We start from the raw sequence: 14,729 nt of genomic DNA on the forward strand, positions 1-14,729 counted from the left end.
GGACACACACCAAACGTGTCTCTCCTTTTCTACACGGCCTCAACTTCTTGGCCAAAAGTGTCTTCTTCTTACCATGTATTACAGTAAGTTTGAACCACAAACCACTACACAGCTAGCCCCCTACTGGCAGGATGAAGAACTGCATAATTTATAATAGAACTACATACTTCAATGCATTACTAAACAGAATGCAGCTAAATTATGTGTTGTCTGTAAACCAAACAAAATACTTTCGATAAGGTTAATTCCAGGTGCTACACTGTCACTCCCCAATGTAAGTCAAGGGCAGATTTGAGTCACGCATGCTCAGATGTAAACGGTTTACGGCGTAACGAGTCATACCCGATGAGAGTCGAGTCAGACCGGCTCTGGTCGAGTGCAGATGTTAATCAGACATGCTCAGATTTAAATGGTTTACGACATAACATGTCATAGTGACACTTGTGAAATCCATGAAATAATAAACTGTTCTCATTACAAACAATAACAGAAGATGGGAATCATTTCATGAAACGTTTTAGCTGTCTATGATTGTTTGATAGCTAATGTTAGCTCAAAACACCATTCAACTGACAGCCTTTGTTGTGTTTGATTGCTAGCTTGCAGCCAACAATGAACGAACTTCATTAAGTAGGTCCATTTTTACTGTATTCACATTACAGAAGTCTCTCGTTAGCATCTTGTATGCTACTTGTTGCAAAGTGACGGATGCGTAACTCACATCTTCACTCGTCGCAAAGTGACGCATGCGCGACTCAAATCTGCACTCGTCTTACATCGGGGAGTGACAACAGCCACCATGTTGACTGAAGTCGCTACACACTCTCATTGTGACTTTTGTCATCAGTCTCAGTCGAGAGCGGCTGAGACAAAGGCGACACCTAGCGGTAAAATTGGGAACACCGGCCCGGTGTTTGGCTTGACATCAAACCGGTTTTAAAATGTTTACACCGGTCCAAGCCTAATGTATGTCAGCGAAATTTAATAGCTAAATGTCACACATTATCTTGCCTTGCTGTCTCTTATACCATTAGACACTAGCCTCTGACTGTATACCCCAAAACAATATGTAATACTATTAGACTGAATGTAATATGTCCTGATAGCAGTAATAGTATCGATTTACTGTAATTCTTCATGTTTAAAAATACAGTACAGAGTTGGGTTAGAATTATTTTCTCCCTGTTCTTCTCTTCCATTGCCTCCTCAAACTACAACAGCTTTGTTTACATTTACATTTGTTGTACAATTGTTGTAGTGCATGTCCCTGCTTTTTAACTTGCATGGTAATTTACACACAGTCCCTACCCCACTGATGCAAGTCACTTCCTCTCTCCCTCTCTCTTTCTCCCTTGCTCTCGTTTTCTTTCTCCACCCAGCTGTCGATCAGGGTACATGAATTCTGAGGCAAATAAGAGAGAGGGAGAGGGAGACAAAGTGTGAGGGAAAGAGAGAGAGAGAGAGAGAGAGCGAAAGAGAGAGAGGAGGAGGAGGAGGTAAAAAGGCAAGACATAGTAGGACAGACAGTATTGGAGGGCAGCAGTATACAGTAGCATACTGCTGTGTTGTGATTATGGAGTGAGCATGGAGCAGCAGGACCAAAACAAGTGGAGATGGGGATACAATGAGGACACAGCTTGGCTTCATGCCTGATCAATAAAAGGTAGATTAGTTCAAAATCTGAGCATTAGAAAAGAGGGCTCATTTACCAGTGATGCTATGCAGAACTGACTGCCTGCAGACTCCCCTGAGTTTGAATTCTACCACCAAGGGATTTGAAATATGAAGACAAAGTCACTCTAAACCTTGAGGATCTATGAGGACAGAAAATTGAAAGCAGAAAACCAGCTCCTGAAATTTGGACTCAAGAAAACAAGACATCTTGCAGCAGGATCAAGCCAACACTAAGGTATGCCGGCTAAACAAAAACACATTAGGTGGCAATTGTTCTGAAGCCAGAAAAGCACTTTTCATATGTCCTGATTATCTAAAAAAGTGTTTGGCAGTGCAAGAGCATGTATATTTTCCCCACAAAGGGGAATTTAATGGTGTATTAAGAGAGCAGGACAGTTATCACTTAGCGTGAGACAGTGATAACAGACATAGGTCACTTGACTGATCCTAAGTAACATTAGATGACACGACAACCAAAATAACAGTCCCTACAGGTAGAGCTGACTAAATGTTTTTTTTTGCAATTTTGACATCCCTGGATGAAGGATGTTGACGAGGATAAAAAGGAGAAAGGAGTGAAGGGAGCCTTGTCAAAAGGGGTTTGCATGACATTCTTGTCAAGAGCACACTGCAACTACTGAACACTCTACAAAAAAGAGGCATTAGAGCAGTTCATAAAGCAGGATCTGATCACACCAACGTACTGTTTTTACATTCCAGAGCTTTAAAGTTCATTGATCTAGTTGAATTTCAAGTTGCACAAATCATGTATTAAGCAACAACAAAAAAATAGACTACTAACAGGTAATGTTCAGAATTTCTTTTTTTTGTTATAATTTAACTGTAATTGCAGAGTTGTGGAATGGTCTGTGGACAGAACTAAAGCACTGTCCAAACATAATCCAGTAGGTAGGTACAAAGCAATCATTTTAAAAACACATAGGACATACACATATAAACATATGTATCCACACATATATACACACACACACATATACATATATGTATATATATATATATATATATATATATATATATATATATATATATATATATATATAGATATATAAGATAAATGTGATACATGTATAATATATATAACATATAGTTGTGTGGTAAATGAAATAAGAATATGAATATACTGTGTTATGGAAAAAGGTGTAGGATTAAATAAGTGTATACTTCTTTTGACTCCATTTCAGACATGTCTATGTTGGCTAATTTTACTTATAGTTTGTGGAATGTTCTGCTTATTTAACTTATTAGTACATTTCTTTAATGTTTTGTTTGGTTAATTTTTGATACGTCTGAAATAAATCTCTTCATTTATTCATTCATTCATTCATTCATTCATTCATTCATAAATCAATACTCGCAAACACACACACACACACACACATTCACAAAGTATTTTAAGTGTATCATAGGCAATTGCCCGTCCATATGTAAAAAAAAAAACGCATTATCACCCTGTCGTCTACTACCGAACTGTTGTTGCGTAAATCCTTAAAATTACCTCTTGCACACACAAGAATACTGAAAAATTCATGGGTGGCATGGACACACACACACAACACCACCTCTGTAAAAGGTTTCTTTATTTTAATGCACACAAGGCATAATGAAGTTTATAGTATCAGTTTACATGTAATAATAAACATTATGGACTCTTTCCAATGGGAGCTGAATGTGGAGGAAAACAGAGTGGAAGCTGCTTCCTATGACAAACATTTCAACGACAGAGAGTTCACAGGAGCTAGCTTTTGAATTTTATTCCACAATGAATCTTTCTTTGTGCTGTCAGAAATTAAGAGGGGATCTGTGCTCATGTTTGAAATGCTAATACAATACAGAACACACAACCTCCTCTTATTAGCAGCATTAGAGTGCAATTCCTATTCCTTATCCAGCCACACTATGTCAGGAAAGTTTAAAAGTGAGAGCATTATTCTTTCCGTCTTATCTCAAATCTGCAATTGATTTTTGACAACCTTACAGCCGTTATCCTTCATTTCTGCTGCATTGAAGCAGTTCCTTGTCTCAGTTCTAGCTCTGTGCATTGATTCAACTCGTCCTGCTTACTCATGGATTTCTTTCACAGCACCATCGCAAATGCCTCTCACTGTAAACTTGTTCCTCTTTTACTTTTAGACGGATGTAATGGTGTGGAAACACTGCCACTCTCTCGAATAATCAGACTATTGAGTCAGCCAGACAAGGGATGGGGAGACGAGCGGCTGACCTGACAACTCCGGTTCCAGTTTTAGGTGTCCCTGCCCTGTTTGGAGTGCGTGGTTGGAGGACAACAGGAGGAGACAGAACCGGAGGAGTCCTGCTGCAAACGTGGGGACCTCAGTGCAGCGTTGGTGTTCAGACGTCCCCAGGGATAAGCAGACCATCCGCCCAGCACAGTGGACAGCTAACTGATACACTCTCGACGGCATCAAATATCATTACTCACACATCCAACAGCTATATTACCAAGGAAACGGAGTACAAGGATATATCACCTTTAACAAAGAGTGACAAGGAGAAAAGGGCTATTTTAAAACAGAAAGGTGGGGAATCCAAGACAAAAAAGGAAGTGACTTTCAAGGCACTTGGAGGTGAGGCCTCTAAGGATGTGGCCTGTAGTCAGAGGAACAGTTGTGGGACTTATTGCTATGCCAGGGCAATCAAGACTAACCCACACTTCGCAGGGAAGATAACCAACGTCAGGCCAAAATTGAAATCTGCTGCCCGCTACACCAACGGCAGTGTGGTTGATTCTGAGGCGATAGGTGGAATTAGCGTTCATAACGATGAAGCAGAGCCTGTTGAAAATGCAAACAACCCTCGTGTAAGAGACCAAACCAGACTGCAAGGTCATTATGCAGAGCGGTGTGGGCAGACGCTGCTGTTATCTGCTGCTCGACCTTTCGGTTTGCCACAAAAAATATGCAGCCATTGCGGTGGCAGACAGTCTGTAACCACCAGACTTGTGACTTTGGGGGAGAAAAGCTCTACTACTGATGCTTTCCTTGGAGAGAAACCATTTAAGTCGGCCGTTACCACGCTCTCGACTACCACACATGTCCAGATGCCCCTCATTGAGAAAAACCTTAAGCCCAGCCATCACGAAATCTCAGAGAGCATCACAAACACAGACAAAAGGACAAACAATAATCCACAACTGTTATATTTTAACGAAGAACTAAAGTATGGAAAAACACCAAACCCAGCATGCCCAGTGCACTCTAGGGGCAATTTGGTCACTTTGTCCCAGTCACAGGCTGCCAGTGACGCAACATCCCCCCAACCCACAACTATCATACATGCTAAAACCATCACTGTTACTAAAGCAACTATTGAAACAAGACAAGAGGATGCCAGTGTCAAATCGTTCGCGAAACCATCACAGGACAGTAAGATCCCCCGACCGACGAGTCTCATGTTGACTCCACAGATGGCCACAGCTACTAAACCAAACAATCCACATTCACAAACTTATCCTAAGCACTTAAAAATACCCCAACACAACTCTTCGCAACACAATGTCCCACTAAATGTATGTGGGGCTATAAATGCTACACCTGAAAATGCTCTGTCGTCACCTTCACACACATTCATTGCCAGCACACGCCCTACAACTCTTAACACTGCACCGATGTCCACTCAAAGTATACTCGCTAAAGTTGCAAATGCTCGACATAAAACGCACACAGCACGAGGAAACATAGCAATAACTACAACTGATAGGCCCCAAATGACACCTAAATCTCCCATCTCATCGCTGACAGCCAGTGCATTAGACCCCATTCATAAAGTGGAAACAACTGCACAGCCTACATCTGCAAGTCCACCACATACCTCACGCAATCCAGGTCACACACCTCAAATAACGGCATCTTTAACTATCAACAACAAATCACCAGATAAAGCATCTTTAATTGACACTGTAATGGACTCGGCTGGATTCCCCACACCACACCCAACCACGCCACATCGACTTCTCAGCACTGTTGTCCAACAGAGCACTTTGAATCATACATCTAATTCCGATCAAAGTACGCGTACCAGCACTAAACATAAATCTGTGACTCCACAACTTCACCAAACTCAACGGAACTCAAATTCTGAACCTCCACTTGGTGTTTCTACAGCATCTCCAAATCCAACACAGAGTGCAGCGAAACCCCTAGACTCAAAAGCTAGGCTGCCTTCTAGTGCAGCTCCCAGTTCCACATCAAAATACAGCAGCACTCTAAACAAAAATAAAGCCCTCAGGTACTCCTCAATCAATCAGAAAAATTCCCCTCCCACAGCCTCCACCTCTTTAGCTACATTGACAGAAAACCAAAGTCATGTCTGTGCATCCACTTCACTTCAATCAGCCGACACAACACAACACAACAAACACAATAAGGTGCCTCAAGTAAATCAATCTGATCACAGACAGGAAACATACAGCAGAACTCAAACCAGTAATGATTCGGGCGTGTGCAATGTTTTTAATCAGGAAAACTCCACAACTCCGGTTTCATCATCTGAGCCGCAAAATGTGTCAAAACATCATAACAGAGGCAGTGATGCGAGCACCCACTATCCTCAACCAACCATTATTCTCAATACTGAATCACATACTGATAAAAACAAATTCAGTGGTAATCTAATCAATGAATTAGCTGTGCATGAGTCAAATGACCATGAAAATTCAAATCTGTCCCAGGTCACCAACCTTCAGAATTACATTTCCCTAATTAAGTCAAGCAGCTCTCGTCCGCAGGGTTGCATAAACAAAGAACAACAAAGGCTTGCACATTATCAAGGGTACACAGAAACACAACACGAGGGACACTGTGCTACATACCCATCAGTAAAAACAGCCCAGGAGACAGATTCAAATACAGAACAGTTTGCTTTGGGTGTATCAGTCAGGCATGCAAATATTAAGCTGAAATCCAACGCAGATAAACATACACTCCCCAATTCTTCAACACCCTCTGCCAAAGCACAAACAAACTGTGAGTCCACTATCTCATCACTGGAAAACACTGGTGCACACCCCGTAATCAAATTTTCAGTCCACCAAAATACTGATTCAGATACTTCATCACTACCACAAGCACACACAAGTCCAGAGCTTTCATTCACTTCAGCAGACCCTTTGAACAGCGAGGGATTGCCTTGTACGCACACAGGCCCTGAATGTAATTCCGTATTGCCATCATCAACAATGCACTTGGCATCCCTGGCCCGCCTCCAGTCCTGCGTGGCAGAGGCGATCGTCAAACTGGATTCAAAGTCTAGCCCTGCTCCCCCTCCGCCGTGCCCAGAGGACACCAGCCTGGCTCACTCCCACCCAGCTGCTGCAGCCCTGTTGCTGCCTCCTTCCCCACAGTGCTGCAAATCAGCAGCCCTACAGCAGAGGCTCGAGAGTGTGGAGGCCAGCCTGGCAGCCAACAAGGACAGGATCACCACTCTGCTTAACATTATCCATGACCTGGAGATGTGCCACTCTCACAGCAGCGGGTAAGAGGATGTTAGAGGGTGTGTGTGTGTGCGTCTGCGTATGTGTGGTGGGGCAGGTGAAATGATTCCATAGTGTAATGTTTTACTTGTGTGACTAATAGACTCGTAACTGAATTATTTCATTATGCGTCATAAACATTTACTTTGTTGTTTATACAAAACCTATAGGGTCTGATATGAATTAACTATTAATATATTCTACATTCAGTCTTATACAGGTATAGCGGTTTGCTAGAATCTGGCCTTCAACCATACTTTTAAAGCTGTCCTGCAGTGCTGACCTTTGACTTTCCAGTCATTCATCACTTGCAATAAATGAAACCACTCGTGAACTATGCAACTATTTGGCAAACTGCAGTGATTTACATCTAAAAAAAACCCTTTTGCTTGTGTGTTTGTGTAATTATATCTTTATGATTATGCAGCCATAGTTGAGTGGATGGGTTACTGTGATGGCAATAACAAACCATTTACATTTAGAAAAAAAACAGCCTGTATAAATACCTATAGTTTGCACCTGGAGACACTCTATAAGGTAGATATATGTTCTTAAATAACCAATAAAGCATAGATAAGTTTTACATTCCACCGTGATTTGTTGAAGTGACAGATTAAGGCATCCGTCCGACCCGTCATCCTGATTCATTGTGCAATCATTTTGTGTAAATTATTTTCATCCAAATGTAAATTGCAAATGGCAAAATAGTTTTAAAAATAAATTTGCAAGACATTTGGCCAAGTCGTAGAGTTCATTTAGTTACAACAACTGCCGCTTCTAAGTGCCACTTTGTCGAACATTGACTATCTGCTGACATTGAATCAACATCCACATGGGAAATAAAGCCTTGACAAGAAACAAATTGTACCATTTATTACATACACTATGATATGACAAGTTGCACAAATACCTTTTGCCGGCAAAAGGTTTCATACTGATACTGATAAGATGTTGTGAAGCTGGCTCTGTGGCCACTATACATATGCCATAAATCAGGGATCATAGTGTAATGATGTGAAGACTTAACATTGTTACAAGTTTGGAAAAAAGGTCCGTGGTTGCGTGGCTGACTGTGACAGAAACCTATTTGGGCATTTCAAGAGGGCACATCTCGGAGATATTTATTAAGTCGTATACCTCTTCTGGGACAAATAGAGGGAATTAAAACTGCCTTCTGGCAATGTGTCTCTGTCAATCATTCTCATCCACTACAGAGCTAATAAGTTGTGACTGTCTCCGAGGTCATGTTCCAGAATAACCAACTCCTAATAACCATCTGATGTCTGACACAACGCATGTTATATAGCCCATCGCTGCCAACAGCAGTCTGAATGAAAATCAGACAAAGAGCCTAAGTGGAGTGCAAATTAAATAGTGAAAATGAAAGGATGAGGGTTTTGGAAGTTGCCCTTATTTACTGTATCTAATTTGATTTACTTTCTTTTTTTGCAGTCGGCGATTCTACAAAACTGGACAGGACCTCAACAACTGCTCAACCTGCCAGAAGACTGCTTGTATTGTCTACAGGTGAGATAATAGGGAAATTGCCAATTTTGCCTGCATGCAGTGTTTAAAGTGATAAGTGATCAGAATTCAGCTCTCGCCAAAACACAACTACGGTTTCAGAATATCATAAATATAGTATGGCATCTCTTCGTGTTGCTTCTTGGAGTTGATTATATTCTGGAGCAGGAAGCCGTCATTTAGATAAAGTGAAAAATGTGTCTGCCGTTGATATACTGAGACATGGGATATTTTCAAGAGGATATTAAGAAAGCAATTACAACCAAATCAATATTTTAGAACGACACTGCGTATAATAGACATATTACAAACTGCTACAGTAACGTAACATAACATGGATTTCAATTAATTCACTTTACTTAAAATGTGATGAATGTACAGCACTGGGACCATGCAACACTTTATCCAAGGCATATTTTAAAATGTAGGTTTTATTTAAAGTTTGTCTTGGCCTTGAGACACACAACTCAATAAAGGTTGAGCCCATTTGCCATATCAGTTGCCAAGCTCCGATCTTTGCCAGCCTGTCCACTCCACTTCACTGAAAATTAATGACATACTGTATGGGCAGCTTACTAAATGAAAAGCTCTGTGCTGCTCATTTGTTTCTCGCCCAGAATACAATAGAGATACATATTTCTCTCTGAACAAATCGTAAATCTTTGGGACAAACTGTCAAATTTAAGCACTGTGATCTATGTCTCAATCTATTCACACAGCAGATTTATGGAGATTGAGATGAACTCTCTAAAATCCAAACTAGCAAAGAGGAAGTTGTGCCCAAACAGCCTGCAGCATAGATTCATAAAGATTTGTAATGATCACTCTACTGGAGTCATGTTAGCATTGTTAATTTGCATGCAAGGTGATTTCATGTCATATAGATATATATTTAAAGAGATGAGGAGAGCTATGGGAGAATTTAACTAAAATAGTGTTATCTTAAAATGAGATGTTTGGCTGTATATGTTTCCACATTTTGCAGCTGTTTTAAGCCATTTTAATTTAAAGGTAAAACATTTTCATTTAATTAAAGAAAGATAATGACATCCTTTTAATATGCATACCAATTTCATTTAAGCTTTAGTGTACGAAGCCTTACCGTGCAATAGTGGTTGGCTCTAATATTCCAACTTTGATCTCCGTTTGCACCCATCAGCTGAAATGTTGCATCAGTTGGACGCAATGGAAAAATAAAAAACAATTGTCCCAGAAACACTGTATTTGAAAGGAGGCTAAGAAATCTAAGTCTTCTCATCATCTTTTGGAGAAAAAAAATGCCTCAACTTCTGCAAAGCAAAAACCTAAAACCTTTATCTTGGAATGTTCAAAACATTCATCTTGATCTACTTATTTTCAAAACCGCTTTTGCATGACAAAAAGATGTTACGTAAGTTGATTTGCTGACTGGTGTGTGTTAGTACGGGGTCCTTAAAGGCCAAGTGGAAGGGAAATATGAACAAGACGTGTGTACCTTCAGAAAAAAAAAGGATAGGCTGCCGGGTAATGTCTTCCTGCCTCAACCAATCAAGCACTCTGAGCTTTGACAAGCGCAGAGCTTCCCACATAAGTAACACAAAGTGAACTGGAGCTACAAACGCTTGATGCATAATTGAAAAATAATATGGTAATGCCGATCTGACAAAACCTAAACATTATTTTTAGCAAGAGCTGAATTTGACACATTTTTGTATCATGTCACAACTGTGTTTTTTGGGGGGGGGATTAGTAATTTAGTGCTGCATATCTGTCTATCCAGTGTGGAGTATGACTTCAGGCAGCAAGAACGACGCTTCATGGAGGTTCTGAACCATGCAGAAAGAGGAAATAATGCTTTCTCCATGCACCTATCCCCGCCCCTGAACTTCAGCCTGCTCAGAAATGTCATCATTAAGAGCTTAACAAAGTCAAAGGTGAGAAGCAAAAAGCTGTGTAAGACCCTGTTTAAATGGCCGCCCAGGAAAATCCAGCAAGTGTAGACCTCTCAACAAAGCTTGTGTGCTGTTTAGTAGCCAATCGCCTGTGTTACAAGGGACCGGGAGAAGCCTTTGCAGAGGACTCTTACTTTACCCTTCCTATTCATAGTATGAGATTACTCTGAATTAGGCTCTTACCCAGTAGAGTTCCACTCTCCTGCGCATTGTCGAGGCTTATGAACTTCATTTTGTACTCTAAATTACCCATGATCTTTATGACTGTCAGCTAGCATCATCCATGAGGAAATCTTTAATTTGCGTTTCAGAGTTAATGTTATTTTGTTTTCAACACGCCTGCTTAAAAAAGGTAGGGCTAACCACAGCCACATATTTCTTAATTTAATTTTACGTATGATATTCTGTTATGCACTGTTGTGATTAATGCACTCTAAGTTCCAGTTGACGTTACATTTCCTCTTCAATGGTCTCCCTTTTCTGCTTCTCCTAAGGGCGCTTTCACACCTATAGTTCCGTGGACTTGGTGCATCATTTGGTTTGCTTTCACACTGCACGTTGTCAAACGCATCACTTAACACACTTAAAAACAAATGTCACGCAATCGATACGGTCGATTGTTTATTAGACAGAATATTCAAAACTCGCCGACACTTCTGGTCTCTGAAGTAATGAAGCAACGTCAAATTTACAGCCCAGTCTCATGGCAGTTTGTGAAATGGTCACCGTCTACCGCGTGTGGCGTTTTATTTCCTTGTTGTTGCGTCCCCCCAAAGACCGCAGATTGTGTCCCGGCGGCCATTGTTGTCCCCCAGAGCATCTGCTGCAGCCTAATATCGTGGCAGTTCGTGAAACGGTTACGTTCCCATTTTGCGAGGACCACCACAAAATAAATGTGAAAATCGTGTCCCTATTCAAAAATAACGTGACCATTTCACAAACTGTCTTGAGACCAGATTGAAATTTATAACGTCTTGGGCTTTCTGGTTCTGCTTTATTGTTTCTAATATTTTAGAAGAAGGAAAACAATATGAGCAGAGGCGATGATGTGTGTCGTCACACAGACGATGTGTGGTCAGAACAGCTTATGGATCTGAAAGTTATCATCCCTTAAATCATATACGAGTCCGTCAATTGTGTGCAAGGATGAAATTAAAGGCTAGTAATTGCATTGTTTTTGGTCCACTTTCTGTATTCGTTCTCACCTAAAGTGAACCAAACTCCAGTTCACTTGAGCGAACCGAGACCCCCGTTCATAAGCAGACCAAAAGTTTGTGTGTTTGATCCGCACCAGAGCCCAAATGGACCGGACCATCCAACCAAATGCTCCAGGGTTCGTTTTAAACGGACCAAATGAGGTAGGTGTGAAAGCAACCTAAGATTAAATGTACAGTACAAAACAAGTTTTTGAATGGAATTATTTGGAAATGCAAAAATAAATCTGAATTTACTGACTGTTCATGTGTCTGTAATTTTTTTCCAGAGCGTTGTTTATTTCTGAATGCTGAACTTCTCTCAGGACACTTCATGACTGAAATAAAGACACTTTGTTGGCTGAGACGTACGGCTTCAGTGCATCTAAAGCTTTTCACTAATGCAAACTAGCTACTAAATAGAGAAACATTCATTATGCCTTCGCCAATTGTGCTGATGGTCTCCAAATCCCCAAACAATCTCAACTTCATAAAAGGTCTCTGAGTAAAACAATGACATGACGAGAGGCTGCAATGAAGCGTGAGTCACAATCCAAATGTCCATGTGCACATGCACAAACCCATGGACACACTCATGGACATGGCAGGCAAACTACAGCCACATGAAACACTGAAGCTTTCATAAATTATCACTGCAAGGGGAGCATGAGATTTAGAGAATTTTGGAAATAAACCTCATGATTTAGGAATGTATATAAATAGTTTATTTGAGCAGTGAACTGAGAAAGCATTCGGATATTACTTTCTGAGCATAAAATACTTAGATGCTTTAATTAAAATGCCTCCTAGAAGAAATACTGAAAATAAAAATCCAGCAACAATGGGACTAGAGGGAAAAGTGGGTCCACAGCAGATGTGACAGCATTGTAGCCACATACAGGTAGCAGTTCTGTTCTAAACATAACATAGGATAGCAATTGTAATTTTGCCATACAGTTGTTCTGAAGGGCTATATGTAAAGAGTTAAAACTAAATTATTTACCATTTTTCATGTGCTGTCAGAAATCATTCCAAAGATGGCGGTAGTATGTTTATACAGTGTTTCCCAGTGTTTGTTAAAGACTAAGGTGCACATATTTGGCAGGTGTTTAGGCGTCCTCCCCTAAGAAAGTGTGAAGTCTTCTAATTTTTAAAAAATGCAATTTTAACTAATTTTGGACCGTTCTTGTTACCATATCTGTCCTAGAAAATCTGGAGCACATCATTTTTTACATAAAGTTTGAAAAGCTTAGACAAAACTTGCTTAAAAATTAATAAATTTAAAAAAATGGTTCGCTGGAGACAAAGTACAATCATTAGATCTGAGAAAAGTAATTTAGTTGCATTCATTCGGCTTAGGTGGCACCCAAAAGGTCTTGGGTGCTGTGCCTAAGTAGTGAAAATCCATAGTTGTAAGCATAGGCATAATTTACACGGGGGATGGGGGGGGGGGGGGGGGGGGTCACAACCCAAAAAATTAATTATAATGTCCTTTCCATAAACAAAGACATTTGCAGCATAACTGATGCAGGCACAAAGGCACAAATTGTTGAGGAGTCACAAAAGTCTTTGACACTCAATTTTCAATTGTGCTTCAAAGTGGAGATGTCACACACACACACACACACACACACACACACACACACACACACACACACACAAACACACACACACCATGCAGCAAACCTAGTGGACACACACACACACACACACACACACACACACACACACACACACACACACAGTGCTGAACCCAAATTACGCCCTTGGTTCTAAGTATAGTTGTGCATCATAAATCTAGCAAATCTTTTCTGCATGTGCCAAAAATGTACTTAATTTTTATAGATCTTAACATCAGTTTCAAAGAGGTATTTTCATGAATCTTACTAGTACAGTAAAGACAACATATAAACTTACAAGGGATGGACACACTTTCATGCTCGTTTACACAGAAAGCTCTACATTTTGACTTAGAAGATCCATTAAGACTCCGGAGTTCCCTGCCAACGGACTTGCCAATTTTGAAAAGTGGTACTGCTAAAGAATATTGCAGCAACAGCACTGCACTGAGTTATAGAGCCAAAGACAAATGGGTCTATAAAATAAAACATAAACAGGCCAGACAACATATTGCAGTTATGCGCTACGTCAGAAATTATCTTTCAGAGTGACTGAAACTACTTGTCATCCATGCGTGTGAACATTAAAGAGTTCAATTTTAAAATGGTTTGGCAAGTAGTTTTACATAATATCAGGTTCAAACCCTCCCCATAGCTGTAAAAGTATCCGTGTAATTCACATAGCTAGAGGAGAACAAATCACTGTGTCTCAATATGGTTGTATTGCTTCTTTTGAAAGGTGATTGAGCTGGAGGCAGATATTGGTGGAAATAACCTAATTAATACTTACATGTCTGTTACACCTCAGGAGATGATTCAGCACCAGTCAGGCATGAAACTGCTGTCCTGCTGCACTTAAGATGTGCACAATTGTGTAAAGAATTGCGCAAAGAAGCAACATAAGCAGTTTTCTTAAGTTGAATGTTTCCATCTACTGTAGGTGTCTCTTTCTATTTACCCACACCTTTTGTCAGTTAAAATTTACTGTCTCACAAAGTCTGTAGTGTAGCCTCTACATTTTCTTGTGGGCTATGAGGGCATCAGGCACAGTGTACAGTATGTCACACAGCCATTTGGACCGACTATGTAAGGGATCCTGTTTCGACTGAGCCACTTGTGCTTTTTGTCTTGCATTTTCCTTTTGTAGTGAGTCACAGATATGTGTCTTACATGTGTAAAAAAAAAAAGCCTTTACATAGCACATTACAGTAAGTTGTAAAGAGTCAGTTCAGGAATGCATTCCAAAGTAGCATGTCAGTATGTAAAATAGTATTTCCTT

The 14,729-nt window shown here is 40.3% G+C and overlaps 1 protein-coding gene across 1 annotated transcript; it reads left to right on the top strand.

Moving 5' to 3' along the window:
- Window positions 1–1,441: 1,441 nt before the first annotated feature.
- On the top strand, window positions 1,442–11,306 carry LOC116700822 (mucin-5AC). Its single transcript, XM_032534296.1, has 4 exons — window positions 1,442–1,909; window positions 3,826–7,185; window positions 8,636–8,710; window positions 10,467–11,306. The coding sequence occupies exons 2-4, from the start codon at window positions 3,896–3,898 to the stop codon at window positions 10,684–10,686; spliced, it is 3,585 nt and encodes a 1,194-aa protein (XP_032390187.1). The 5' UTR covers window positions 1,442–1,909; window positions 3,826–3,895; the 3' UTR covers window positions 10,687–11,306.
- The last annotated feature ends 3,423 nt before the right edge of the window (window positions 11,307–14,729 follow it).

Source organism: Etheostoma spectabile, chromosome 13 (assembly GCF_008692095.1).
Source record: "Etheostoma spectabile isolate EspeVRDwgs_2016 chromosome 13, UIUC_Espe_1.0, whole genome shotgun sequence".
Lineage (NCBI taxonomy): Eukaryota > Metazoa > Chordata > Actinopteri > Perciformes > Percidae > Etheostoma > Etheostoma spectabile.